The 26,340-nt window shown below is 38.7% G+C and overlaps 1 protein-coding gene across 1 annotated transcript in view; it reads left to right on the forward strand.

The window, feature by feature from the left end:
* Positions 1–26,340, forward strand: part of Vps50 (VPS50 subunit of EARP/GARPII complex) — a 101,068-nt gene that overhangs the window by 10,148 nt on the left and 64,580 nt on the right. The window contains exons 3-9 of the mRNA XM_021164267.1: positions 8,786–8,908; positions 9,963–10,034; positions 12,936–12,989; positions 13,929–13,999; positions 15,936–16,053; positions 16,359–16,394; positions 17,760–17,842. Coding sequence (XP_021019926.1) covers positions 8,786–8,908; positions 9,963–10,034; positions 12,936–12,989; positions 13,929–13,999; positions 15,936–16,053; positions 16,359–16,394; positions 17,760–17,842 — 557 coding nt within the window. The remainder of the gene's footprint in view (positions 1–8,785; positions 8,909–9,962; positions 10,035–12,935; positions 12,990–13,928; positions 14,000–15,935; positions 16,054–16,358; positions 16,395–17,759; positions 17,843–26,340) is intronic.

Here is a 26,340-nt window from a genome sequence, read left to right on the forward strand (position 1 = left end):
GTATTGGGGACTTTTGGGATAGCATTGGAAATGTAATTGAGGAAAATACCTAATTTTTAAAAAAAAAAGGAAACTACTAATTTGAAATGAGTATTTTAAAATAACCCTTTTGTTTACTATAAAAGTAGCATGTGAGATGCACAGAAAATATTCTAGAAATATTTTACAAATTCTAGAAAAATATTACAGAAATTGCCAGCATTGTGAAGGATGACATTTTCTTCTTGTAGTCTCCCTGTGAATTTTAGTAACAGTTTTGAAAGTTGACTCTATGGTAGACATGCTGTAGAACTGGCAGCTGCGCAGTGAAAAGGCAAGGATGTCCCCCAGGCTGCAGCTTTGCTCCTGGAACATTCACATGGGGGTGACTGTAAATGAGGACAAGACCTTGAAGGACAGAGGTGACAAGATGAACTTAACCAGGCTGAGCTGCTTCACCTGAAGTGTCTCCTGCTGTGGTGGTACCACAGAGCTATATGCATTGGAGATGATTTTGAAACTTGGATTATGAATTCAGTAATCTATCTGTTACATGGAAACACAGTATAATTATTACTAGGGTTAAAGTTATTCGGTGGTGGCTTAAGATGAATATGCTATTTATTCTACTTAGACCATTTCCATGCTGTGAAGAAACATTTAAATGCTTCCACCTAATGGTGTTACCACACTCAGCAGTATATAGGTAGAACACTGAAAATAATCCCTTCTGCTGAAGAATGAGTTCATTTTTTTTCTTTTTAATGCTGTTAACATTATGAACCCCAAAGTATATTTATGTTTTTTCTTTGGGCAGAAAATTAGAAAAACAAATGAAACTCACCTTACGTTGTCTGATATATTTTAATCCCCTAAAATTCACGGGAACATCCCAGTTTACAAGTTTAATGCATGAGAATTTTTCTTTTTTCTTTGTCATAATATCTTCCTAATTGGAAGAAGGAACTGTAAAATTGAAGAAAGAATTGGATTAGCTTGAGTTGTGATATACTGGAAGGCTCTACAGTGAAGGCTAGTGTATGTGGGAGTGGATTATTAGGCTAGTTCATACTGTGGCTAGTTAGGTTAAAATGATTAATATTTGCAAGTTCCAGGCTGCTTCAGCTCCCTAGGAAAACGAGAGTGGGGAAGAGGAACTGGAGAACAGTGTGTCGAGCTGTCTGATGAGCCAGAGGCTCTTGTTTTATTTTTTATTATTTTAATTGTATATTTTGAGACTTGTATAAGTGCTAAGGAAGCGGGAGAAACCTTGGACATTATCTGCATGGCGCTGGAGACCAAGGAGTGGTTCAGAAGCAGAGTCCTCTCGATCTGATGAGGAAGGGTGAGGGTGTCTGTGTTTGTCACACAGGGGTGAAGACCTGCCTGCTGATTAAGAAGACACATTCATGAGGTGGAGAAATGGAGAAGCCATATGTTTAAGGGAGTTTAGAAAGCAGAATCCAAAAAAAAAAAAAAAAAAAAGAAAAGAAAGCAGAATCCAAGATTCAGGGTTTCCTAGATATGAACAGGGAAAGCCCGAGAAGCCCTGAGGCTGGAGGGGCTGTGATGCTCCTCTCAGCATAGACCTTGTTCTTCTAAGCGGATCTAAAAGACCTTAAGAGCTGAGAAAACACAGGGAGGGCAGGGCGCGCATGGCAGTTTACTGGCTGACTCCCTGAATGTGCTGTGTTAGCATCCCAGTAGTGGCAGACAGTGTATCATGGAGGCTGAGCATTATTTTTAAAGAGAGTTTAAACGTTTTAAGATTTCCAATGTTATTATCGTCAGTGTTTTTCATACAGTAAATACATAAAAATATGGTAAAATCCCAGACTTGGGTGTACATTTTAACTGTAGAAGAAATTGATATGAATATTTGGCAAAGGGTCAAGAAAGAAATTTATGACTTCTGATTTTTGTGATTTTTAAATAGATCAATGTAGTACATTTGTGTGGTTGAAATCAGTTTTTATTCATTACTTACTTTTTTCTATAAAGTGATTAAAATGCTTTTATTACCTAATCTTATTTCAGGTATGGATTAAAATAGTCATACTTTAACATCCTTGCACAAGTGTTCATAAATCATTTACTTGTAGCCTTCTTTCAAATTGTAGTGTAACCAGTACTCCACTAGATGGCACTGAAAACCTGATAAAAACAGGGTAGGCATTTACAGCCTGCTTTACTTAAAGTACAGAAACAAACTGAGAAAGCCGCTACATTTCATAGATTGTTATTGTTGTTCTAGTGGGAATATAAGAAATGTACCATTTTTCCACGTAATCAGACATATGGCAGTTCATTATAATCTTATGTGGTACATGGTTTGTAGGTACCTGAGATCTGAAACTAGGTTTTGAATTGTTTCATTTGGAAGTAGATCAACCCTATATCTATTTGTTCAGTGATTTATGACTTTAATAGTACTGATCAAATATTGAAAACCATACATTTTTTCCTGTTCACTGTATATAGATTTTGGCAACTAAATTTATTAATTTTTCGCTTTCAATTAGGGCTCTAACAGGATGTTAGCTTTATGAGACCACAGCAGTTGTAACTGTCACTTCTGCCCTGCCATCTTGACTGATGAAAAGATGCTAGCAGTTAAAACACACACGAGACAAGAAAGCAGACAGGAAATGTATGCTTAGAGGAACAAAATCTCTCCTCATCCTTCCAACACACTCAGTCTGTCTGTCTCTCTGTCTCTGTCTATGTCTGTCTCTCTCAGCTTCTTGCCCTCTAGGTAGAGAATCAAGCATGTGTAAACTGTGATCTAATATGAGAGACGTTGGGGTTCCAGGATTTATTCTATTGATTTTTTGCAGTTTTGATAGTGACCTATGAACTGAGGAATTTATGTCAGTTTGCATTATATAATTAGTTTGAATAGCTCCCTAAAAGTGAGTGCTATGTGTATAAGGTGCTGTTTGTACAGCTGACTTTAGTTGGGGGGGGGGGGCAGTTACAACTAGTTACTTATGGACTAAGTTTTTGGCTCAATCAGTATGGAGTTTTGGATAATCTGAAAGTAGTACCTAAATGCAAAGCTTGTAGTTGCTTTATTTTTTCCTTAAACACAGATGAATTCCCTAAAAAGTGACCCTGTGATGTGAAATTGCTTTTTAAAATGACAATTTCGTTCCTTAGAAACCGTAAATATCTTGGAAATGTTCTCCTCACATCCTTCATTTGAGGGCTTGCTTTGTTTTATGGATTTGAATTCCCATAAAACCTTTTGTTTTTATGTTGAGATTAGAAGTAGCCCGGCTAAAGCAGAAATACTGACTGAAATATCTGTTACGAATCTTTTTCTTCACTTCTCATAAAGCTACATCCGCAGTGTTCATTTTCTGTGTGTTTGTTCCTGTAGCTTTATTTACCTCCGAGATAATCGAATGGAGGAGCAGCTAGGTGGTAATGTGACTTGTGCCGTGTGTGAGACCGGGAAGTAGCCTGTAAACAGCAAGTTCCCTGCCAGGTTGCTCAAATGAGCCAGCCTGCTTTATTCTCTTAATAAAATAGTGAACATCGATGCTTACTTTTGATACTGTGTCTGGCACAATGGCATATGTTATTTACTTTCATTAGAGGAAAACATAATACTAACACCTATACATGTATGTCCGTACATATACCCGTGGTTTACAAGTCCCAATTGTTGCCTTGCTTCTTATGGCTTCCTAGTGAGCATGCCATGTTTTTGTTTTTCAAATCAAGGCTCTTTATTGCTTGATTCTGCATCATAATTTCATAATTGCATTTTATTCTGGTCCTTGCTTTAAACTTGGATTTCTCTGTGTTCTTCTGTCTTCTGAATTTCTCTTTCCTCCCTGGGGTTGAGAGTACTTGTGGGCTGGTCTTTTGTCTCCTTTCTTCCCTCTGCTCTGCTGGCCTTGCTGTTTATTTGTTCATCAGGCTCTTTAGTCACTGCTGGAGGGCAAGGCTGATTTTTACTCAGCCCTGGCTGTGCTGTGGAGGAGAGTTTTACATGTGGAGAATAAAATCAACATTTGCTCCATGCGGCTCCACTGACCGGGGTCGGTATCGGAGCCTGTGAAGCAGGCTTATCAAGCCCAAGTGATGGCACCGTGGGCCGGAGTGTTCTTGTGCTTTCTCGGCTTTCGTTTCCTGTCTGCAGTTAGATCCACGACTTTGTTTCTTTCCAGCTTTAATTATGAGATGCATTGATGTACATTTTCGGTATTTTAGTGACTGACGGTTTTGTTGCATTTTTGTAGCATTTACTTGTTGGCAAATTAGTTTTGCATTTTCACATTTTAAAGAGCTTTTATAGTATACTAATCTTAATACTCATTTAATTATACTCTATAACTATAAAATAAATCCTTAAATACTTCATTAATAATATAACAGTTGGCAAGACTGAACTGTTTATTTCAAAATTTACCTGAACTATCTCATTATTGTAACCTCTTTTTTCTTAACATATTTTAATATGCCTTAAAGGATTTTATTTGGATCTAGTTTTTTCTGTTTGCCTTAAAATTTTCATAGGGAGTCTTTTGTTCATTTTGTATATAAAATATCTCATACTTATGAACTACCCTGTTGATTCTATTTTAGATACAGAATTGCATATTTTTGTACATCTCTAATGCTAGGCAGTGAGTTTTTAACTCTAGCAAAATTATGCAAAAGTTATATTAAAATATGCAGTGTAGCTGTTTGTGTTTATTTTTCTCATTTACATATAGAAAATACTCTTACATTTTTGTGATTTCTCATTAATAGAAGCATTATGAGTTTATGGACCATGGTGCTTACCACAACTGTCTTTGTCTCATATTTCTTTTGACTATTCCTTCCTGTTGAATTACAGATTGCCCTGTAATTGTTCCTGGAGTGCTGTGGATCTGGGCACTGCACGGCATCACGATGCAGTTCACAGTGTGGCTGGGACTGAGCAGGCAGCCTGCTGAGGGAGGAAGTGTGTAGGGAGGGATGAGGTGGAAGGAAGCAGTGCCTGGCAGGCTGCACATGCAGCAGCTGCAAGAAACACAGTCTTTTCGGAGCAGTATGAATGAGCTCAGATGTGCATTTCACAGAGAAGTCACTAGATGGGCTGGAAGGAGGGCTGTTTTATTGGAATGCAGTGATGTATCAGGGTATCTGGTTCTGCGAAAGTGTTAATGGGAGAAAGACCACTGACACAAATCATCAAGGCCAAACTAATTAAAGCAAGCAATTAGTCAAAGCAAGCTTTTTAATTTGGGTACACAAGCTGCCTCCTCCTAAGGTGGGGATTGAGAGGTCAGACTTGGGTGTGAGGAAGACAAGGGTTTGTTTGTTTGTTTATATATATAGCTCAGGGTTTCTAAATCAAGGATTTGGTGGGCTACTGGAACAGAACATAAGCATAACACGTTAGCCAAAAGGGCCTGCTGAAACAGAGACATGATTGCAAGTGGTGGTGACAACAGGTAGTCATAGCAGGGTAGCCATAACAACCCTTTTGAAACCAAGTTAGGGTTGCAAGATGGTAACTAATTTTTGAAGCAGAGTTATGATTGCCGTTCCTGGACCAGGCAGAAGGGAGCCATTTGTAGTTATGGTTACAAGGAGGTATAGCTGCCTCCTTGAGAAACCCAGTTTTAATCATAAACAGGAATGCACTTAGCTTGTCTTTACTATAAGATGGCTTTTAAGCCTGAGGTTGAGGCATGCCGGTTGTTGAGAGGTCCTCACTATGCTCTGTCTTTTCCTGCCGTGCTCCATTTATCCCTGCCCTTCACTTAGGATTGTTCCATTAGAGTATGAAGTGCTCCATGTTGGTTCCTCATGCTCTCTGTTGCTGACTGAATAGATCTCTAGGAAGGACTGGCATCTGACCGATGTATGCTTACACAGATTGTAATGGTTTTATAAACCCATCACATTTTTGAAATGTACATTTGTGAGATTTTTAAATGAAATCACATTTTCCCTTTGGCAATTTTAATAACTTTAAAGCGGATGAAAAAATAGGTTTGAAGAAGCTTAATCAAATTTCCAAGGTTGTAGAGATGCAACTAAAGCTGGAGTGTCTTTGCCTTCAGGTCAGCCCGCCTGTTCTGGGTTGCAGGAGAGCATCAGCATGCTGTTGTGTGCTGTTATGTGCTAGTTACACCCTGAAGATGAGAGGGACGCTTGATCATTCAAGCCTTTGAGGTTTTGGACATAGCTAGCTACAAATGATAGTTTCCAATATTACTGATTTAGTAACTTTCAACATTTATTTCTGAATGGTACCAACTGCATTTATTTGTTTGTGGTGATGTCACCCTCTTGAAACTTGTATTTGAGATGCCGGTGCCTTTTTAAGGGAAGGAGGTTTATGAGAAAGCTCTGAGTTCTCTTTCTAGTTCATCCTTCTCACTTTATATTTGCATTTAATGGGTGGAGGCTGCCTGCCTTCCACAGATGATGTGGGTTTCACCACCCCCACAAGTTGAGCACCTACTGTCCATGGTGCTAAGTGGATAACTTCCCCTTCCCATCCCCTGCTGCTCCAGGAGTGCTGTTCTCATTGTGTCGATGGTAGGGGGTTTTGTTGTTGTTGGTGGTGGTGGTGGTGGGTTTTTTTGTTGTTGTTGTTATTTATTTATTTATTTGGTTGGTTATGTGTGTGTTCAGGTACATGTACACGGTCACTTGGGTATAGTCCAGACGCTATTCTTCAGGAGCCCTCCACCGTATTTTTGAGACTAGATCTCTCACTTATGCCTTGGATTGTAGGCTGGGCGAGATGGCTAGAGAGCCCAAGAACTAGCCTGTCTCTATCTCCCCATTGCTGAGGTTACTGGAGCAAACTCACGCCCTGTGGGTTCTGGGAATTAAATTGAACTTCCCAGGCTTATGAAGAAAACATGTTAGCAACTGAGCCATTCCCAGGCCCAGGATGCTATAATCATGCTATACTCATGGTACCTATCACATCATACTGTTATCCAGAATACTCATGTCTTTGCCCCCTTCTGTTAGGATATTTTGTAAATTGAGTTTGATGTACAGGGTTGACTTTTTTTTTAATGCCTGTGTTCTCTTGTTGAATACTTTAAAATTCAAATGCTATCTTGTTCTATTAAGTTTCAACATAGTATTCTGACGCATTTAGCTTGAATTTACAATAGGAGTTAATTCTATAGTTTATAATTTTAAAAATATAAAGTATGGTTAAAAGATATCAAAGCAAGTTATTTTTTAATAAATAAAACGCCCTCAATAAGTCATAGAACATCACTCTATGTTCTAGTTGGCTGATACATTTTGTGATAATTTTGTTATTTATTTAGTGATGATTTGAGCTGATGAGATGGGTCGGTGGATAAAGGCACTTACCACAAATGCTGACATGAGTTAGATCTCTGGGGCCCACATGGTGGAAGGAGGGAACCCACTTCTGCATGGAGTTTCCTGTCCTGCACATGTATGCCACAGTGCACCCTCCAAACAAGGCAATACACTTAGTGCTGCTTTATTAAAATGTTTGCTAAGCATTATACTAATGATTATAAGGATTTTAAATAACTGCTTCTTTTTTATACTTAAATATATTTGATACTAACTTTGGAAAGAGGAATGGCTAAGTTGTTATATGTTTATAACAGCTGAGGGGCTCTTGGCAGTTGAAAGCTATTGGGAGGAGGATTCATTTTCCTTAAGAGTATAGCACGGGCTCTTCAGAAAGCACACATCTAAGCGTATTTGTACAACACAAATTGGATGTGTTGGGTTAAAAACAAAGTTGGACAGATGAGAAAGAATTCGATGGGTTGGAAGGAGTTGGGAGAACACTGAATAGGATTAAAGCACATTATATGGAATTCTCAAAGAACTAATTTAAAATAGCGTTTTTTGTTTTGCTGTTGTTAAGACTGGGTCTTTGGTTTTTTCTTAGAGACTTACTGGATAGCTCAGGCTGACCTTAACTTCAAGAGCTTCCTGCCTCAGCCTCCCAAATTTTAGAATTATCGGCATTTGTACCATACCTATCTTAGTGTAGTATCATTTTGATTAGCCAGTGTGGGAAGAAGCAGATATCTAAGTTGAGATTTTTCTAGTTAACCAAGGAATTGTCAGATAATACAATGAAATTGCATAGTGTAAAGACAGTACTATTAGGGATAGGCATCTGCCTGCCACGCTTCTTTAGACGAACTGCGTTGAAGCCCATTCTGTGCTTTGGGAACAAAGGCTTTCCCTCCAGTCCTCAGCTCTGGTACACAGTCAGATCCTAATTGCATCGTTCATACACTTTGGAGGAGCATCATAGAATACAGGATGCAACTTGTAAACCTGTTCTTGAGCTGGATGCTTAGCTGCCCTTTCTCTGTGGTTCCTACCAGAGCCAGATGCTCGCTGCACAGAGTTCCAGTGCTGGCTGTGTTCCAGGGGTCATTGAGATGGTGTTTTGTTATGTGCAGTCAGACAGATTTTAGAATATTATTGATGTGATAAAATGTGAGTCTGTGATGTGTCCTTACGATAGATCTAGGTAGTTGCTTGCATGTCAATTAAACATGTAAATTCTTTTAGCCTTCCTGGTATACAAACAGTTCAAAATACAATCTGATTTCTTTTTTCTTCCTTTCACTTGAAAAACAGTGTTTTAGTGTTTGTCTATTTTCTAGTTTTCTGGTTTCTAAGTAGTTTGTGTTCTTGGGTCAGAATGGTTCTCAGAAGGTATGTGACTGAAGATACAAGATCATTTGTTTCTATGTAGATGGAATCTTAACACTTATATGTGCTATAATTAAGACTTTAATTTTTTTTTTTTGTCTTTTTATTTTTTAAGGAGGAATTCAGGGAGCTTCGAGAACAACCAAGCGACCCTCAAGCTGAACAAGAGTTAATTAATAGTATTGAACAAGTCTATTTTTCTGCGGATCCATTTGATATTGTTAAATATGAGCTGGAGGTAAAAGGGAACTTTGATTAAAACACATCTAAAGCTCATTTTCTCAGTGCATACGAATGAATTTGTGAGATCTAAAGTTTGGAGGGAACTAATATTTTTTAGCAACACTAATAGGTCTGTGATTATCACAATATGAACGTCATGAACTGTCGGCCCACGTTATTAAGCGCGCCTTCAGAGTACTGGTCACAGAAGCACTTCTGTGCTTTTGGTATTTGCTACTATGCAGCATGTTGCTGTACTGCTTGTCGCTGTACGTTCATACTACCAAAATACATTTAAAAATGCTAACTAAAATAAAATAAAAATGTAATTATTTAAAATGTAAAATAAATGCTTAGAAAAGCTTTGTAGGATTTTTTGTCTGACTGTAGATGTACAGACTGGTTTCAGACTCCTAGGTTTCAGTCTCCTTTATGGCCAGGATTACAACCATGCCACTGTAAGCTTAGCTAGAGGACTGACTCTTGATCGTGACTGTGTATTGTGCTGAAAAGCCTTCTGTACAGAACTGTCTGAATGCTGACAGTAATAAATTTATGGGGTCTTCATATGAAGAGTCAGAATAGCAAAATGAGTTTTAAGCTTGGGATCTGTTTCCTCATATTCACAATTCCATGTGGTTTTTGCTATTTCTTCATGGTGACTTGATTTAAAGTGTTGCCTGTCACCATAATATTCAGTCTATTTATAATATTCCTGAGGGGGGAAATCTGCATTGAAATGTCTTATAGTAAGGTTAGCAGGTAAACTATATGAAATCCGTGTTAGAGCCTTTTCTGACTGTCTCTGCCAGGTGGTCCAGTGAGTATGGGTTTCTGCAGCTAGAGTAGCAGCTGTGGCTGTAGCAAGGCTGGACAAGGTTGAAAGCCAAGGGCCATGTAAAACACATATTTAGGCTTGTGTGACTGGAGCTGGGTGACAGCGTAGAAGCATTGGAGGACAGTGAGTGGGGCACTGCTGCACGTGCACTCTTTAGCTCTAATTAGAAGGGTTCTGGGAGTCAGATTGAATTCAACAAGTTTATTCTTCATTTACAATTGTTTTGCTATAGAAGCTTCCTCCTGTTCTCAATCTGCAAGAATTAGAGGAGTACAGAGACAAATTAAAGCAACAACAATCTGCAGTAAGTAAAAGCATTTCTTTCTGGTAAAGCTGTACATGAAAACAGAGATGTAGTATTCACAGAGAAATGACATGCACACATCCTGTTGTCTATCATGACTCAGATGACACGTTTATACTGTCTCATGCCTCTGTGTTTCTTCTTGATACTTCTAGGGATTGAGATTCTCTCAGGACCTTAGATGTGACCGAAGAGCTTAGAGCAGGTGTCTTAGCCTTCCTAATACTGTGATGCTTTAATTCAGTTCCACATGGGATAGTGACCCCCAAATACTTTATAAATGTAATTTTGCTTTTGTTATGAATTGTAATTTAAATATGTGATATGTGACCCTTGTGAAAGTGACGTTCTTCTCCCAAGGCGTGGCGTCCTGGCGCACAGGTCGTGACTCTCTGACTTGGAGCTTGCTTTCTGAGCACCTGTAACAGGTGCCTGAAGTGCTGTATATGATGCTCCTACCCATGATTTTGTAGTGGAGCATTTTTTATTTTCACAATAAAAGTCACACTTAATAGTTGAAATAAATATATGTAAAGAAAATATAGAACTGAGATTGAGAAAGTCACAGTTGTCACTACATAACTATGACAATGGGTAGCTTGTTAAACTTCACTGACTCTTGTACTTGTAAATGGTAGGTGTACTGTAAAGAACACAGCCTCAGCGGCCATTTTTCCCAAAGCTGTGGAAATTGCCCACCAGGGGACCGCCACTGCTGTGCTTCCCCTGGCTGCAGATACCTGGCGGTAGAATTAGAATGGGCGCAAGTGATAAAGAACTCAAGTCCACCACCCCTAGCCCCTAGTGGGGCAAGCCATGGATCCTCCCGCGGCCCTAGATAACTATGAAAACCAGGCCATAGAGATCGAGTGTGTGCATGGAAGTTATAAAGAAGTGCATGAAATAATGTGTGGAACGCCCTAGTTGTAATTGGCTGAATTTAGCTTAAAAACTCTAGTCTGGCAGGGCAAAATTGCTCACCCCCCAAGGGCTCAGCAGAGAAACCTCAAGTTGAGAAATAATCTGTGTGGTCCCTATGCAGACTCTCACTCAAACACCCACTGCTTAGACAGCAGAACCTGCACCTCCGGAGCTCAGCTCCAAAGGAACCGAAGCAAGGAACATCGAATCCCATTTTACCTGCGTGCTGCCGGGAGCTAGGGTACACCAGCCAGACTGAAAGGGTTAGTGAGTATGTATGAATGAACGAGTGTGGGCCCATTTTACCATTTATTTGCTTTTTGCTGTTTATGAATAAATTCAAGTATTAGAACCTTTTCCACTGGGTTTTGAGGAATTAGCTTCAGGACACATTTTACGACCGAATTGCGACGTGTACCCACAATTCTTTCAATGCTATGAAGTTCTGCAATTCTATAATTCTTTTATGTGAGGCAAAGCTTACAGTTCTGAAATTCACTGGACAACTAAGTAATGCTAACATGGTCTTGGTAATTAATTTAAGCTACAGGAGCATTAGTAAGAAATCTGTTTGGGTTTAACAAATGATTATTACTAACACACCTACAAGTTAAGGAGATAAATGTTTCTCTTTTCTGCCTCACACAGAGGAGTGCTAGAAGGTCTTGTGGGGAGGATGGTAATGGTGTGGCAGTGCAGATGATCAGTAACTACAACATCAGTTTTCTTTGTAAAGTCATCTGAATTAGATAGGTTCTTTGTGCACATGACAAATTTCCATATGGCAGATTTTATGATGTATTGCTAGCATTTCCTAATTTAATTTTCTTATGGCTCCTACTTGACACTTTCTTATGGAGATTATATTATCTAAATTAAGCTATTGTTAGTCTTGGAGAATGTTTAGAATTCTTCCAAAAATATTGAGGATTAACTTTGAATTTTCTTCACTAACTGATCTAAAGCTATTTAAAGCTAGATTGTCTTATCTTAAATGAAAAACTTCATAGATTAAAAACAGTATAGAAAATAATTTACATAATTTCAAAGATGTATGCAGGTTAAACAAACATAAAAGAGTTAGTACAGTTTAGTGTGTTTAAAACAGCAGTTCTCAACATGTGGGCTGCAACCCCTTTGGCAAACCTCTGTCTCCAAAAATATTTGAATAAAGATTCATAACAGTAGCAAAATTATAGTTATAAAGTAGCAATGAAAATTACTTTATAGTTGGGGGTCTCCACAAAGAAGGGACTGACTGTCTTAAGGGGTCACAGCGTTCGGAAGGTGAGAGCCACTGGTTTTAAACTTTGTTCTCATTTGGCCTGGGGAAGGGGAAGTCACTATGCACCTCACTGTAGGTTTGCCCAGCCCAGCTTGGTGCGAGATGTCGTGTCGTGCGTGCTGGAAGAGGCCCCTAAAGCTTAAGAGCTTTGTGTTCATAATCGTTGTAGTATTAACCTGTGCACATTAAGAATTATTCACGGATTGAAGAACAAACCTTACCTAGTTCATAGCATTCCAACCAACCAACAAACCCAAAACGAACCACCGAGAAAACTTGCGTATTTTTACCTCTTCAAAGTAGGGACCAAGTGACTTGTATGTTTTCTTACATGGTGCAAGCAGTTTCTTTTCCCCATATGTTAATTACCTCTATAAATTTAGTTAACTGAAATTTGCCTTAAAGTATTCATTCACCTTTCCAAGTCAGATCCTTTGTTATGCTTTTCTTTGTGTTTGTTAAACAGGTAACGAAGCACATATCCCTCACATTCATATGGCCGTTTATTGAGTTTCTAGGATTGTGTCTATGCTAATTTATACTAACTTCATAGTCTAGGTTAATGTTTTCAAGATGACCACTCCAGTAATTTTAGAAGTGACCAGGGGCAATTTGTATTATTGGCTGAGGTTTGTAATAAATAGTGGGAAGTGTGAGGCTTTTTCATTATCCTATTTGATTGTATGTTCTTGCAGGTCTCTAAAAAAGTGGCAGATTTGATTCTTGAAAAGCAGCCTGCTTATGTAAAGGTAAGATACTCTTTGCTGCTTGTTATAGTAAAATTTAAAACTGATTGAGTAACTTATTTGAAACTTAAAATATTAACTATTTTCTTTTCTCGTAGTGTGTGCATGTGTATGCGTGTGTGTATTTGTATATTTGTGACAGTTTTTACCAAATTAACCAATGAAAGTTGCTTTCATGAGCTTTATAACAAATGTATAGATTAGTAATTCAGCAGTCTGGGTCATTGTAAAAGTGTGTTGCTGTTGGAACTACATCTATAGCTGGATCTCTGTCCTCACCAGAAACAGAGCTGTAGATTGGAGAGGTGGCTCAGTGGCTTTGAATGCTTAAGGCGTGGGCATGAGTCTGGATCCTAGTACCCATGACAACAGTTGGGTGTGTTTTATGTGTGTGTGTGTGCCCCAGTGCTGTGTAGTTGGAGATAGAAGGATCACTGGAGCTTGCTGGCTGGTCTCAGTGAGAGACGCTGTCTAAAAGGAAGAAGGCCAAGTGATAGAGCAGGACACCCAGTGTCCTCTGTATGCTACACAGGTCTCATAGTGCACACTGGAATGGGGCTAGGAGAAAAGCCTTCAGGATTCATGGAAGCCCTGTAGCAAACAAATCAGATTTGTCATGTCCTTAATTAGTTTGTAAAATTTTGTTGGCAGAAACATATATATAAATGGATTTATTATTGGTTTGTATTCCTGCATGAAATAGATTTGTTTAGATTTCCTTACAAACAGTACTAAATATTTTGTCATCTGTCATTGTGGAAATCAATTGGAAGTAGGTATTTTAAACTATTTTTCATGCAATATACTAACAGTTTTCAAGTTTCTTTGTTACTAGTTTGTTTTCAAAGCCGGCTTTTATTTAGTCTTTGCTAGAATGTCATAGGAGTAGGAGGAAAGCAAAGGTCTGAGACAGTAGTCTGTCTGTATCTACTCTTCCCGCAGGAGCTTGAAAGAGTCACATCACTGCAGACAGGTCTTCAGTTGGCTGCTGTCATCTGCACAAATGGGAGGAGGTATTGCTTTCTATGACTTTGCTTTCTAAGCTCAAACTACCTCAAGAGCTGCTGTGAGATCTACCATTGATGCTGTGTCTGTAATGTGTAGAGTACCATTCAGTAATCAGGCATATCTAAAAATTGCAACAGATCTCCTTGCACACTATTTGTAGTGAAGAACCAGTGAGACCCACCTCTCTTCTCTCTGCTATAGGCTGTTATTGTCACATACAATAGAAACAGATGACTAAAAAACAAGAAAAAGAGCGCCTTTAATTCTAGCATTCGGGAGGCAGAGGCAGGTGGATTTAGCCAGGGCTATACAGAGAAACCCTGTCTCGAAAAACAAAACAAAACAGAACAGAACAGAACAGAAACCCTGTCTCGAAAAACAAAACAAAACAGAACAGAAAAGAAAAGAAAAAGAAATAGCAAACATTACATAACGGAGTGCCAGTTTTTAAATTACTAGATCTACAAGTAATAACATTATTCTGTGAACTTTTGTACTGTTTTGAGATGCCTATTTATTCATGTATGTATATGTATATATGCATGCATATATATGTATATATATATTTATTATTATTTTACTTATACACTTTACATCCTGCTCACTGGCCACCCCCTCCCATGGTCCTTCCCAATCCTCCCTCCTTCTCTCCTTGTCCTCTGAGATGGTAGTGGCCCCCTGGGTATCCGTCTGACCCTGGCACTTCAGGTCTCTGTGAGGCTAGGTGCATCCTGTCTCACTGAGGCCAGATGAGGCAGCACAGCTAGAAGAACATATCCCACAGACAGGCAGCAGCTTTTGGGATAGATCCCACTCCAGTTTTTCGGGTCTCCCATGAAGACTAAGCTGCACATCTGCTACATATGTGCAGGGAGTCCTAGGTCCAGCCTGGGTATGTTCTTTGGTTGGTGATTCACTCTCTGAGAGCCCCAAGGGTCTAGGTTAGTTGACTCCATTGGTCTTCCTGTGGAGTTCCTATCTCCTTTGGGGCCCACAATCCTTTCTATTCTTCCATAAGCGTCCAGAAGCTCCAGTTCCTGTTTGGCTGCATCTGTCTGAATCAGCTGCTGGGTGGAGCCTCTCAGAGGACAGCCATGCTATGCTCCTGTCTGCAAGCATAACAGAGTATTATTAATAGTGTCAGGGATTGGTGCTTGCCTATGGGATGGGTCTCAAATTGGTCGGTCATTGGTTGGCCATTTCCCCAGTCTCTGCTCCACCCCCCCCATGCCTGCATTTCTTGTAGACATGATAAATTTGGGGTTGAAAGTTATGTAGGTGTGTTGGTGTCCCTGTTGCTCCATTGGGATCCCTAATAGACTATAGGGGGTGGCTTTTTCAGGTTTCATATCCCCAATGCTTTAAGTCATAGCTAAGGCCATTCCTATTGATTCTTGGGCACCTCCCTTATCCCAGGTCTCTGTCTTATCCTGGAGACGCTCCCCACCCCTGTTAGTTTCAGATTTCTATTCATTCTCATGGTCACCTGGCTTTCTCTCCTGTCCTTCCTCACACTTGATCCTGAGTCCCCCATTTTCCTTCCCATTCCCTCTCCCACCCAGTTCTCTCCCTCCGTCTGCCTCCTTTGACTATTTTACTCCCCCTTCTAAGTGAGATTCAAGCATCCTTGCTTATGTCTTCCATCTTGTGTAGCTTCTTTGGGTCTGTGGAATGTAGAATGGCTATCCTATATTTTATGGTTAATATCCACTTATAAGTGAGTACATGCCATGGGTGTCCTTTTGGGGCAGGGTTACCTCACAGGATGTTATGTTCAAGATGCCTATTTTTAATCTCTGTATTTTGAGTGGCATGAGCAATTGATGGGTTGGCATCAGTTCACCACCATGTGTGAGCAATGCTCCTCCTTTCAGTAACCTAGGTCTCTGGCTCATTGATTGCCTAACTGCTGTGTTTTCACACTGTTGTTCACATCCACAGGCACTTGAATATTGCAAAGGAAGGTTTTACTCAGGCTAGCTTAGGCCTTCTTGCAAATCAAAGGAAGCGTCAGTTGCTAATTGGACTTCTGAAGTCGCTGAGAACCATAAAGACATTGGTATGTATGAGTCCCTTTTTCAAAAATACAACTTGCGGACTAGAAATGGTTCATCAGTTAAGAGCTCAAACTGCTCAACTAGAAGACCTGGGGTCAGTTTCCAGCACCCACTTCAGGTGACTCACCTCTGCCTATGATATTACACCCCTTGTGGTCTAGAGCCTCTAGCTTCATTGGGCACCTGCACTTACATGCTCTTCTCACCTCCTGCTGCTGCATACACACAATTTAAAATAAGAAAAATAAGTCTTTAAAAAAGTTATTTTTATAATTGAAACAGATTTGACCTTTTTTTTTTTTTTCAGCAAAGAACTGACATACGCTTAAGTGAAATGCTGGAGGTCAGTGGCCAAATTGTACATTTCTTAATTAATGCTAAACTAATGTCACAAAGACAAATCACAGAGGACAGACTGCTGATCTGTGGTTTTCTTTGATCGATATCTGCTATAAGGAGAATATTTAACAGGAAAGGTACTTGAGCCTTTTTTGTCAACATATATTTCATTTGGAAAATGAACTTTGATTTGGAAAACATTTATTTGTAGTAGTATTTGCATGCCGGTTTTAGACTTTTGATTGTATCCAAACAATCAAGTAAAATTTCCCAATTAACATATAGAAGTTACTTGTGAGATGGATAATATTTTCCTTATATTTGGTATCTCATACAGTAATCTGTTTCCTAAGTTACCCATCTGCTTTCTTTGACAATTTTTGTTGGGGTAGGTTTTCCTAAAGCATAATGACATATTAAATATTATAGGAAACTTATACCTGATCTCCTTGGGGTAGGTGCTTTGTTATTATCTTAGCATCCCTACTGGTTGAATTATTTCTGTTGGATTTAACTGTAAGCATCAGGAAATACTTTTGAAGTTTTCTGAATAACCAGTGTTACTTCTGTACCATAACTAATAAACTAGTGTCTGAGATATCTATTGAAAATATTCAGTTGAAATTAAATTACTATTTGGGTAACAGCATGTTCTTAAGTTACTGAGTTAGTTAGTTACTATGACAGAACCCCCAGGAAAATAAACTTCTGGAAGGACGGTCCCCTCAGGGTTTCACAGGTTTCAGTTCATGGCCACTGGGTCTGTTGGGTATAAGCCTGTGACAGAGGACCTAGAAAGTCTTCACAGTAGGAAGGGAAGAGGGATGAAGAGTGGAGGAGCTGGCGGGAGTTCAGCACTCCTCAGGGGCACATCCACAGTGACCTGCCTCCTTCCTTAGGGATCCTTCTTGAAGGCTGCATTGCAGGCTGGTCACCAAGCCTCTGTCACATATATTTTTGGGAGACAGTCAATTTTAAGCAATGCAGTTATCAATATTTGTTCAGAAATATTTATTGATTATGTGGTAGTAAAACATTTCATCCTGTGAACAGGATGCAGACTTTTGGCACATTTTATAGATGCATTATAAGAAAATACTCTAACTGGTAGAGAGAAGTTCCCTGGGGAGCAGCTCCTGCCTCTCAGTGACGCTGGCAGGCTCCGTGCCAAGTATTGTTGCACAGCTTCCTCTCCCCATGTATTTCAGGCCTGAGCTTCGTTGCCTCTAAATTTGCCTGCTTTGCTACTTGTCGTTAGTGTTCTGATCTTTGTTTAAGAGATATATTGTTAGCAAATCAATAGCAGTGTGTTTCTATCAGACTTTCTAAGCACTTGTTTCTAGTCTAATGGCTTTCCTTCTGTCTTAAGGAAGAGGACTATCCAGGAGCTATTCAGCTGTGCCTAGAATGTCAGAAGGCTGCCAGCACTTTTAAACACTACAGCTGTATAAGGTATGGCAGTATATACATTTTAACCTGATTCAGTAGGGGTTTTTTGTTTGTTTGGTTGTTTGGTTGGTTGTTTGGTTGGTTGGTTGGTTGGTTTTTTGAGACAGTGTTTCTCTGTATAGCCCTCCCTGTCTTGGAACTGACTCTGTAGACCAGGCTGGCCTCTGCCTCCCAAGTGCTGGGATTAAAGGCGTGCACCACCACTGCCCAGCCGATTCAGTAGTTTTTATTTAGGAATTACTCAACATATGATGTTAATAAGCATATGAACTTCTTGATTTAATGTTTGTGTTCCTAAACGGGCATTACAGTAAAATACCTAACAGCTGTTAAGGTATGGAAGAGCACAGGCTTTTCAGTCCTGCCTCTTCAAACTCTTTCATATTCTTTCCAGTCTCAGTGTTGCCATTTTTATATAATACTATAGGATCATAGGTGAGAGTCAATCTGCTCTCATCTTCTTTGCATCTCTTGGGGACTATTGGTCATTGTACAAATATTGAAGTATTATTGAAGCTTGTATTAAAGGTCCAATTGGTTCAAGTGGGTGGTTTTCTAGAAAATTTAAATATTATTTAAGTTTATATAATAATGGTTTGTGGTATTTAATGATTGTGTTTTATCTTTTGTTAAAGAAGATCCTTAAAAATATACAATACTAAACTGCCTTCCATTATTCACTGTCATTATTAAAAAGCTGGACAACAACATTGACATGAAACTAGATTATCTAAGTGAATACAGAATTACCTCCAGTATGTTGACTGTACTCAGGAGTTCCCTTCCTCCCTTTTCTCTCCATTCATTTTTAATATTTTTACCTTGCTGGGAAGTGAACCCAGGGCCTTGGGCAGATCCTTGGAAACTTCTGACATGTTCTGAGTTCTGAAAAAAACATAGAGCATCCATTTAGGTTTTTTTTTTTTTTTCCTTTTTACCTGTTGTGGTGGTGAAATCTTTGAAACTGCTGTGCATTTTCTAAGTGTTTATATCAGGAAATGGGGAGCCACACACAGTGTAGTCAGTATAGATCCTTGGTGTGCTCTTACCTGGGGTAGCTGGAATTTGTGTGCAAGGCTCACACACTGCAAGCACCGATCTCACTCTCCTTCAGGAGTCGCCTTTGGGGATCTTCTATGAGAACCTGAAGGAAAATGGGGTAGGGGTTGAGTTAGGCCAAATAAAAGGATCATGGATGAGAAATTCCTGCACCACAAGTGAAGACTTAGCTTTAGAAATGCCAGGAAAAATGAAGACTGAGACTATCTGTTGGATTTATTTACAGCAACAGAGAAGTTATGGCCAACCATTTTGGGGTCAGATTTAGGGAGTGTTGGCTGAAGTGGAGGTGTAAAATGGGAAAGTTTTATGAAAAACATGGAATTAAGAAAAGAGGGACTTGAATATCTGAAACTTGATGGGAAAGAGTGAGAAGTGGAAAGTAAAATAGAAGATAAAATGCCAAGAGTTTGCAAGGATTGACTTTGCAAAGGTCACTGTCTTACAGGAGGAAGGATGAATACAGAATTTGGTGGCAGGAAATTGAAAAAGCTGCTTAACTGTGTTGAAACTATACTTACCATTAATTAACAGTTCTATTTTAGTTATGCTAAAGTAAATGTCTTATATAATAAGATTTGGCTGTAAAATGTCTAAAAGTAAGTCAGATTTGGGCTTTTTACATTTATCAAGGAGTTCCTCTCAAGAACTTTTATATTAATGACTATTTTGATATGAGGAGGTGTTATCAGACATGAAATTGAAAGTGATATGAATGACAGTATAGATTAATAATTGCTTTATCTTAGATGGTGCAGTATTTAAAAAGTAGACATTGTTTGTGTACATGAATGAGTGGCGTGAGGTAAGGAGAAAGGCTTGTCTTTCTCTAGAGATGGGTAAAAGTTCGCCACAGGTCATTGTGTATCTCAGGAAAGCTGTGGTAGTGTGAGCTCACCTTAGGATCCCTGAGAAAGTTGCTGAATGGAGCAGGGTGTGTACCCTGTGACTATGTAAACGTGCAGCATTGGCTGTCGCCTGCTGGAGCCCTCTCTGGGTTGCAGTGGCACAGTTTGCTTTGTCCTGCCTAGCTCTGCCACTGTACAGTTTCCCATTGTCTCTTTATGGTACTCCTTGTTCCTACAAACATACATTTCTTTCTTAAAAAAAAAAAAATTTCTCCCTTTTGAGGATGATTTATACTTTTATGTATTAACAGTTATATATTTATGGAGTATAAAGTGATATGATTTTCCTAAATAGCATGGAGTGATTAATATCAAGCCAGCTAACCTGTTGTGGCCTCAAATACATAATTTTCTGTGATAAGAACATTTGCGTTTTATTTTTACAGCAATATTGAAATAAAGTGTTCTTGGTTACTTGGAGTATCAGTGTTTTGTGCAGCAGATCTCTAAATGCATACCTTGCTCTGTTACTTGTATCCTGTGCTTCGTGTCTCATGATGATCCTGTGAATTCCCAGTTTTTTACCACCAGAGAATCAGTGAAAAACAATTTGACATTCGGCTAATCTTAGGAGTAGTATTTAATTTACAATTAAATCTCCATATTCAAATTTTAAGTAGTTTATCTTTCATTTTTGTTGAGTACTAGAGAATCATTAATATTTTCTTTGTAATTATTTATTTGCCTGCCTGCCTCTGCTTACTCCCTACCTCCCTCTCTCTCTCTTCCCCTCCCTCTCCCCCTCCCTCTCCCCCTCCCGCTCCCTCCCCCTCCCCCTCCCTCTCTCTCTCTTGAGGTAAGGGTGCCCTGGAACTTGCTGTGTATGTAAATTGATCTCAGTGATCACTGAGATCTGAATAGCTTTGCCTCCCTAGTGCTAGGACTGAAGTTGTGTGCCACCACACCTGCCCCCTGCCCCCAAGTACAAAAGTCTTTAAGAGAACTACTTCATGATATAGAACATTTCTGTATTCTGATTTTTTTTTTTTTTAATTTCAGTTATGGTTCATTTTAACCATGTACCTGCTTGGTCCTGTCTTACTTTGGCCTTGGTTGGTTGCAGGTTCTAGTCACCTGACTCGTTTATTTGAAGTAAAAGGAAAGCTTGGGGTTGAGCAAGGTCAGTGGTCTACAAGGTTTGTGTAGCCTAGGGACAACTTCCAGCTAACTCTTAAACGTCTGAAAGCAGGAAAACCAGAATTTGCACATTTGCTTTTAAATAAGAAAACAGTGGCCATGTGTTGGAGGCCTCACATCTCTAGTTTAACACTTGCTGTTCCAAGTGATAGTTGAGGCACTCAGTTGGTTACAGAATGAAAGGTAACAAAGAGGTGACTCTTCTGTTTCTTGCTTCTTTGTTGAGATGTGCTGTTTCAGTATCTTTAATAAAATAAACCTTGATACCAATTTTGTTCACTTTATGACTGACAGAGAACCTCTGCAATGTTATTGGAAAATTACTGATTTGATTGACATGGAGTCATATAGTTGGAATTTACTGGGAATACAATTCAGAATGAGTTATGTTAAAATGTATCTGAATGAAGTATTTATTTTTCACTTGAAATTTACCTAAATTAGTTTCAAGGAAAGTTATCCCAAAAGTCGTGACTACTTTGTTACTTTTTATTTCACTGGAGAGAAACTTCTTGACAGACCCTCAGAGTGCTGTGTATTGCATGGAGAGCATGAGTTGTTGGAACTACTTTGTTGAGCACTGTACTTCTACCTTAAATAATGTTTAAAGTATCCTTTTTTTCCCCCCCTCAGGATATGATGTTGACAGTTTTATGAATTTAAGTTACACAGTAAATGTCCACAGCTTTTAGCGGTGGACACATAGGTGCTAAGGACTTCGCTTCTTTGTTTTCCCAAATTTGCTAGAATTAAGAATCCATACAGTTTGGAGATGTTTGGCTATTTAGCATTCTTAGAAGTGGACTCCAGACCCTTAAAAAAAAAAAAAAAAAAAAAAAAGAAGTGGACTCCAAGCTTTGTGCTGATGTGTTTGAAGTTAAGCAGAGGGTTGGAGGATAGAGGTGTGATTATAGCTAAAGCCATCCCATTCATTCTGCCGTCGTCTAGTCATGTCTGCTTTAGGAGATCGTATAGATGCTTCGTGGTATCTTGGGTTGGCTTCATTTCACAGTATTTGGTCTTCTTTGAGATCTGTGGGTAAATTTTCTTTGCCATGTGTAGATTAGAACAGGCTCTAAGCTAAGCATACTGTTAATTTTCATGGAGTATGGGTATTAAATATTAATTTAAAATTCCATTTATTTACAATTATTTTAACAGTTTTAGAACTTGGTGAGGCCAATATACAAAGATGTGATAATTGAGAAACAGATATTCAGGAAACATTAGAGCTGCAAGCAGTTTTTTGAGTTAGCCTACCTTATAGAGCAAAGTGATGTCCAGAGATCTTATGGAAATTGACTCAAAACACTGGCTTGTAAACTACCAGACCAGACAAAGTGCAATACAATGCTGTTATCTTTGTATTATATTGTCTTTGTATCATCAAATTTGTACAAAGGTTTTATTTATTTTCAGCCTTCTTAAGACCAATTTGTGTGCCTGTGTGTGTGTTTGTGTAGTGTGTGTGTGCACACACATGCACTAGAGCAGTCACATAAGCACTTAATTAGTTATTTATGGATACATTATCTTTACATTTTCTCTAGTGATGCCCAGACTCAGCAGAGGCATTTAGTTCATTCTGTTGAGCTTGCAGATAGCTTTTAAAAGCTTTTAGCCTTCTGTCTTAGAACCTGTGACTTTTTAAAAAGCATAATGTAGCTTTTATTTATCAAGATGTTTATGGGTAATTCTTTTGAATATATTCTGATTAATTGACTAAGATGGCTTGAACTTACATTTCTAGCGGATACCTAAGGCCGTCTTTAAAAGCTGCACATCTAATGCCTACTCCTTTATCACTAATTTCTCTCTGTGTGTATTTAATTAGTAGTCAATTGTGGTCAAGCTGCAGTTGTATACTTTGAGAGCCTTTTTAATAAAATGAAATTGATTTCTAGATTTTATGTTTATAGTGTTCTACATGCTATTTACATAACCATTCTCACAGAAAGAGAATGATGAAACTGTAAATAATAACTGCTATAAAAGCAGCCAGAGTTACAATTTTACAAATAAACAACCGTTTTTATAGTGATCGAAATGGGTGTGAATGAATCTAGAAATACTTCTTTTTCCTCCAAAGTGAAACTGTCCCCTAAAGAAGGGGATTGGAAAGTGCCTCTCTGTTGCCATTCTTGCCCTCTCTTCAGATCAGCTCTGGTGGATGATTTAACCTCACTTGGTGGAGGAGGGTATCTAGATTTAGCTGTGTTTATCTTTTTGTTGTTGAAGCACTTGCAGGGTCTAATAGGACTGTTTTTCTTCTCCTTTTGTCTTTATAGTTCTAAAAATGCAGGCTAATTATTTTCTTTTTTTTAAATATTTTTATTAGGTATTTTCTTCATTTACATTTCAAATGCTATCCCCAAAGTTCCCCATACCCCCCTCCTCACTCCCCTACCCACCCAATTGCAGATTTGACCCATAGATATCTGTTACTGGCTCTCTGAGTCAGGTAGTGAATTTGGTCCTGGGAAGTCACTGAGGACTAGTGACTGTCTGTCTCTTGGAGGGTTGCCCCTGGGGACACAGTCACAGATACCCATTATAGGGGACCAGGAAGTGAGCAGAAGAGGATCTCCCCTAGAGAAGGTGACACTTAGGACTGGAAAGCTAAATGGTTGTTTGGCAGAATTATTCAGCTGTGCACATTGAGCAGGAGTAAGCTTGTGGACGTCTGGGGTGTCTATAGAGTAGTGCGTGCATCCACATGGATAAAGGGTAGGTAGGCTCTGGAAACTGGATGAGAGGTCGAGGGTCTCACACTCCATGCCAACTTTTGCTTTGTCCTTATTTTGGGGAGACTGCCAAAGTGTTTATTGACTATGGGGCAGTAAGTGATTCTACTGCTGCTTTAGACATTGCTGACTGTGTTAAGAATCAACCAGGCAACAAAATCATGAGAGTGTGGACAGAAGCCCACAGAGCTTAGGGCAGGCAGCCCATGGGACTGAGGAGAACTTGTTACAAGGATTCCTCTAACCCATCCCTGTGGCTTCTGCTGTATACCACGTGTCAGTTGTAGCTAGAAATCTGGTTATTTCTAAGGTTTCAACCCTAAAACGCTGGTGGACATAGGATCTAATTCTGCTCACTGTCAGTTTTTACCACTGTCTGACTTGAGGCCACAATATGCATATGCCAAGCATTATATGCTTTAAAAAAACAAAATTTCCACTGTAGACTTGAACATTTATCCTTAGATCATCAAACACATCATTGCTTTGTACCTGTATGGCTGTCTATGTGGCCATCTCCCTGTGGTGTTGCAGTGAGAGGCTCAGGTAGGAGCCATTACAAGGAGCCCATTGAGTTATATAGCATGAGGGTAGGGTTGTCAAGGGTGCCTTCGGCAATGAAGGATTTAATTTTCAAAGAATTATGAAAATTTCTCCCAGGGACTAATGGCATCAAAAATAAACTTTTTGTGTGTGTGTTTGTATGCTTTCCTACCCTTAAGTGACTAGTGTGCTTTGATATTATGAATGATGAGTTGTGTATTGTAATCCTCCCTGTTTGCATGAACTATACTACTAGGAATTTGAGAGTCAAGTTTATCATCAGCAGGTGACATTGAAAAATCCAAGTTTTCAATGTGTCGAACTAAATCTTTTATTTCTTTTTATCATTACAAAGTTTGTCCGTCTTTTTTTTTTCTTGAGATTAAATTTATTTTGTGAGTGGATTTATTTTGTTAGACTTCATAGACCTTTTTTGGTAATATATAATTTTAATAACGTCAGCTTTAAGACTGTTAGAAATAGACCCCATGAATTGTGTATACACTTTGATTAGGTGTGTGTACAGCCCTGGAACTGCTAAGATGCAGAGTGTGTGGGTTGCAGTAGCCTTTAGCGATTTCCAAAGACCTTGTTGAGATGTCCCCTGTGTCATGCAGATGCTAGAATATTCCATTTGTTCCACATCCAGCCAGAATTTGAAGATGCAGTCTTTAATTCTTTAAAAATATCTTTGGCCATTCTGCTTGTTTGTTGTTTTTCACAGTGGCTTTTTTAGGATGACTAATGGGCTCAAGCACCACTTTTGCTGTTGCTGTTGTTGTTGTTGTTGTTGATGGTTTGTATTGGCAGTTGAATAGTTTCTGCCAAGTAACTGTTGGAGCCAAACCCCCCCCCCCCCATGTTCACGTCGCTCTATGTCCCTCTGTCAACAGCACGCTGTCTCATTGCTGTGTCTTTACAAAAGGCCTTGAAACCTTGCTCTCCAAGACTTAAGTTGCCACAGAGACTTCAGAAGCTGCTTATTCAGTTCTCCAAATACAAAAGAATGTTTGCTTGGCTTTTGATCAGAGCTCGGTTATTGTAGATCACTTGGTGAGCACGTTGTTGGAAATTCTGTTCCGTTAACATGATGTGCTCTTTGGTTTGTTTGTTTTTTTTTTTTTTTTTTGCATATTTGAATATTTTTACTAAAATTTCAAATTGGTTTGTTAGTCATCAACAAACTACTAATAATGTATACATTTCTATAATAATAATTAATAGTTTATTGCATAGTGATTTCTTGATTAAATTCCAAAAATATTACAGGTTATGGCTATTTTAATACTGGCTCTGTATTACAAATCTTTTCATGAATAAAATAAATTCTTCAGCTTTCCAGGTTGGTTTTACATTCAAAGGAGTTCATCTGCTTTTGTGATTTAATTTGTCCTTGAACTTTGAACTAATTGGATGGTTTCATATGCCTCTTTTCTTTATTTATGTTCTTAATTTTTATGGCATAATCCTTAGCATCATTTCTTGAAAATAAATGAATGGCAATTGTTATTCTTTCCAAATATCATTTCACCTTCAATGTTGAAAATTTTGTATCCACAATGTAGGTTTACATTTTTTCTTTTTTTTCTTTTTTACGTTTTCTTTCCTTTTTTTCTTTTTTAATTCAGTCACAGGTTGGATTTTTACCAGACATCTCCTGTGTCACAGCTCTAGTAAGATATGTTGTCACTGAGAATGTAGGTTTACATGTGAACATTATAAATGAAGAATTGAGGAGGACTCTTGACTTAGGAAAAGAACCTCAGTACATGGTAATCATAATGGCAGTAGTGAGAGGACTTCAGAAAAATTATGAATTCTCATGACAGATTCTGTACTAAAGTTCTTAGTAATTTTTTTTAAAATGTTATCTATTCTTCATATATATCTGCATTTCCTTTGGAAAATGGGCATTTGAAGTGAAAGTTGGTATTGTTTTTCTCTTATTGTTTTCTTTTTCAGTTTTATTAGTATTTATTAACTGTATAAAACAATAGGTTTCTTCACAAATGCTCATACTACACTGAGATTACCTTCTATCTACTATTGCCCTGCCTTTCCTTTGTCCCCTTCCTCTATCTCCAATGGCTCCTTCTTCTTTTTTTTTTTT

Source organism: Mus caroli, chromosome 6 (genome assembly GCF_900094665.2).
Source record: "Mus caroli chromosome 6, CAROLI_EIJ_v1.1, whole genome shotgun sequence".
In the NCBI taxonomy this organism is placed as follows: Eukaryota; Metazoa; Chordata; class Mammalia; order Rodentia; family Muridae; genus Mus; species Mus caroli.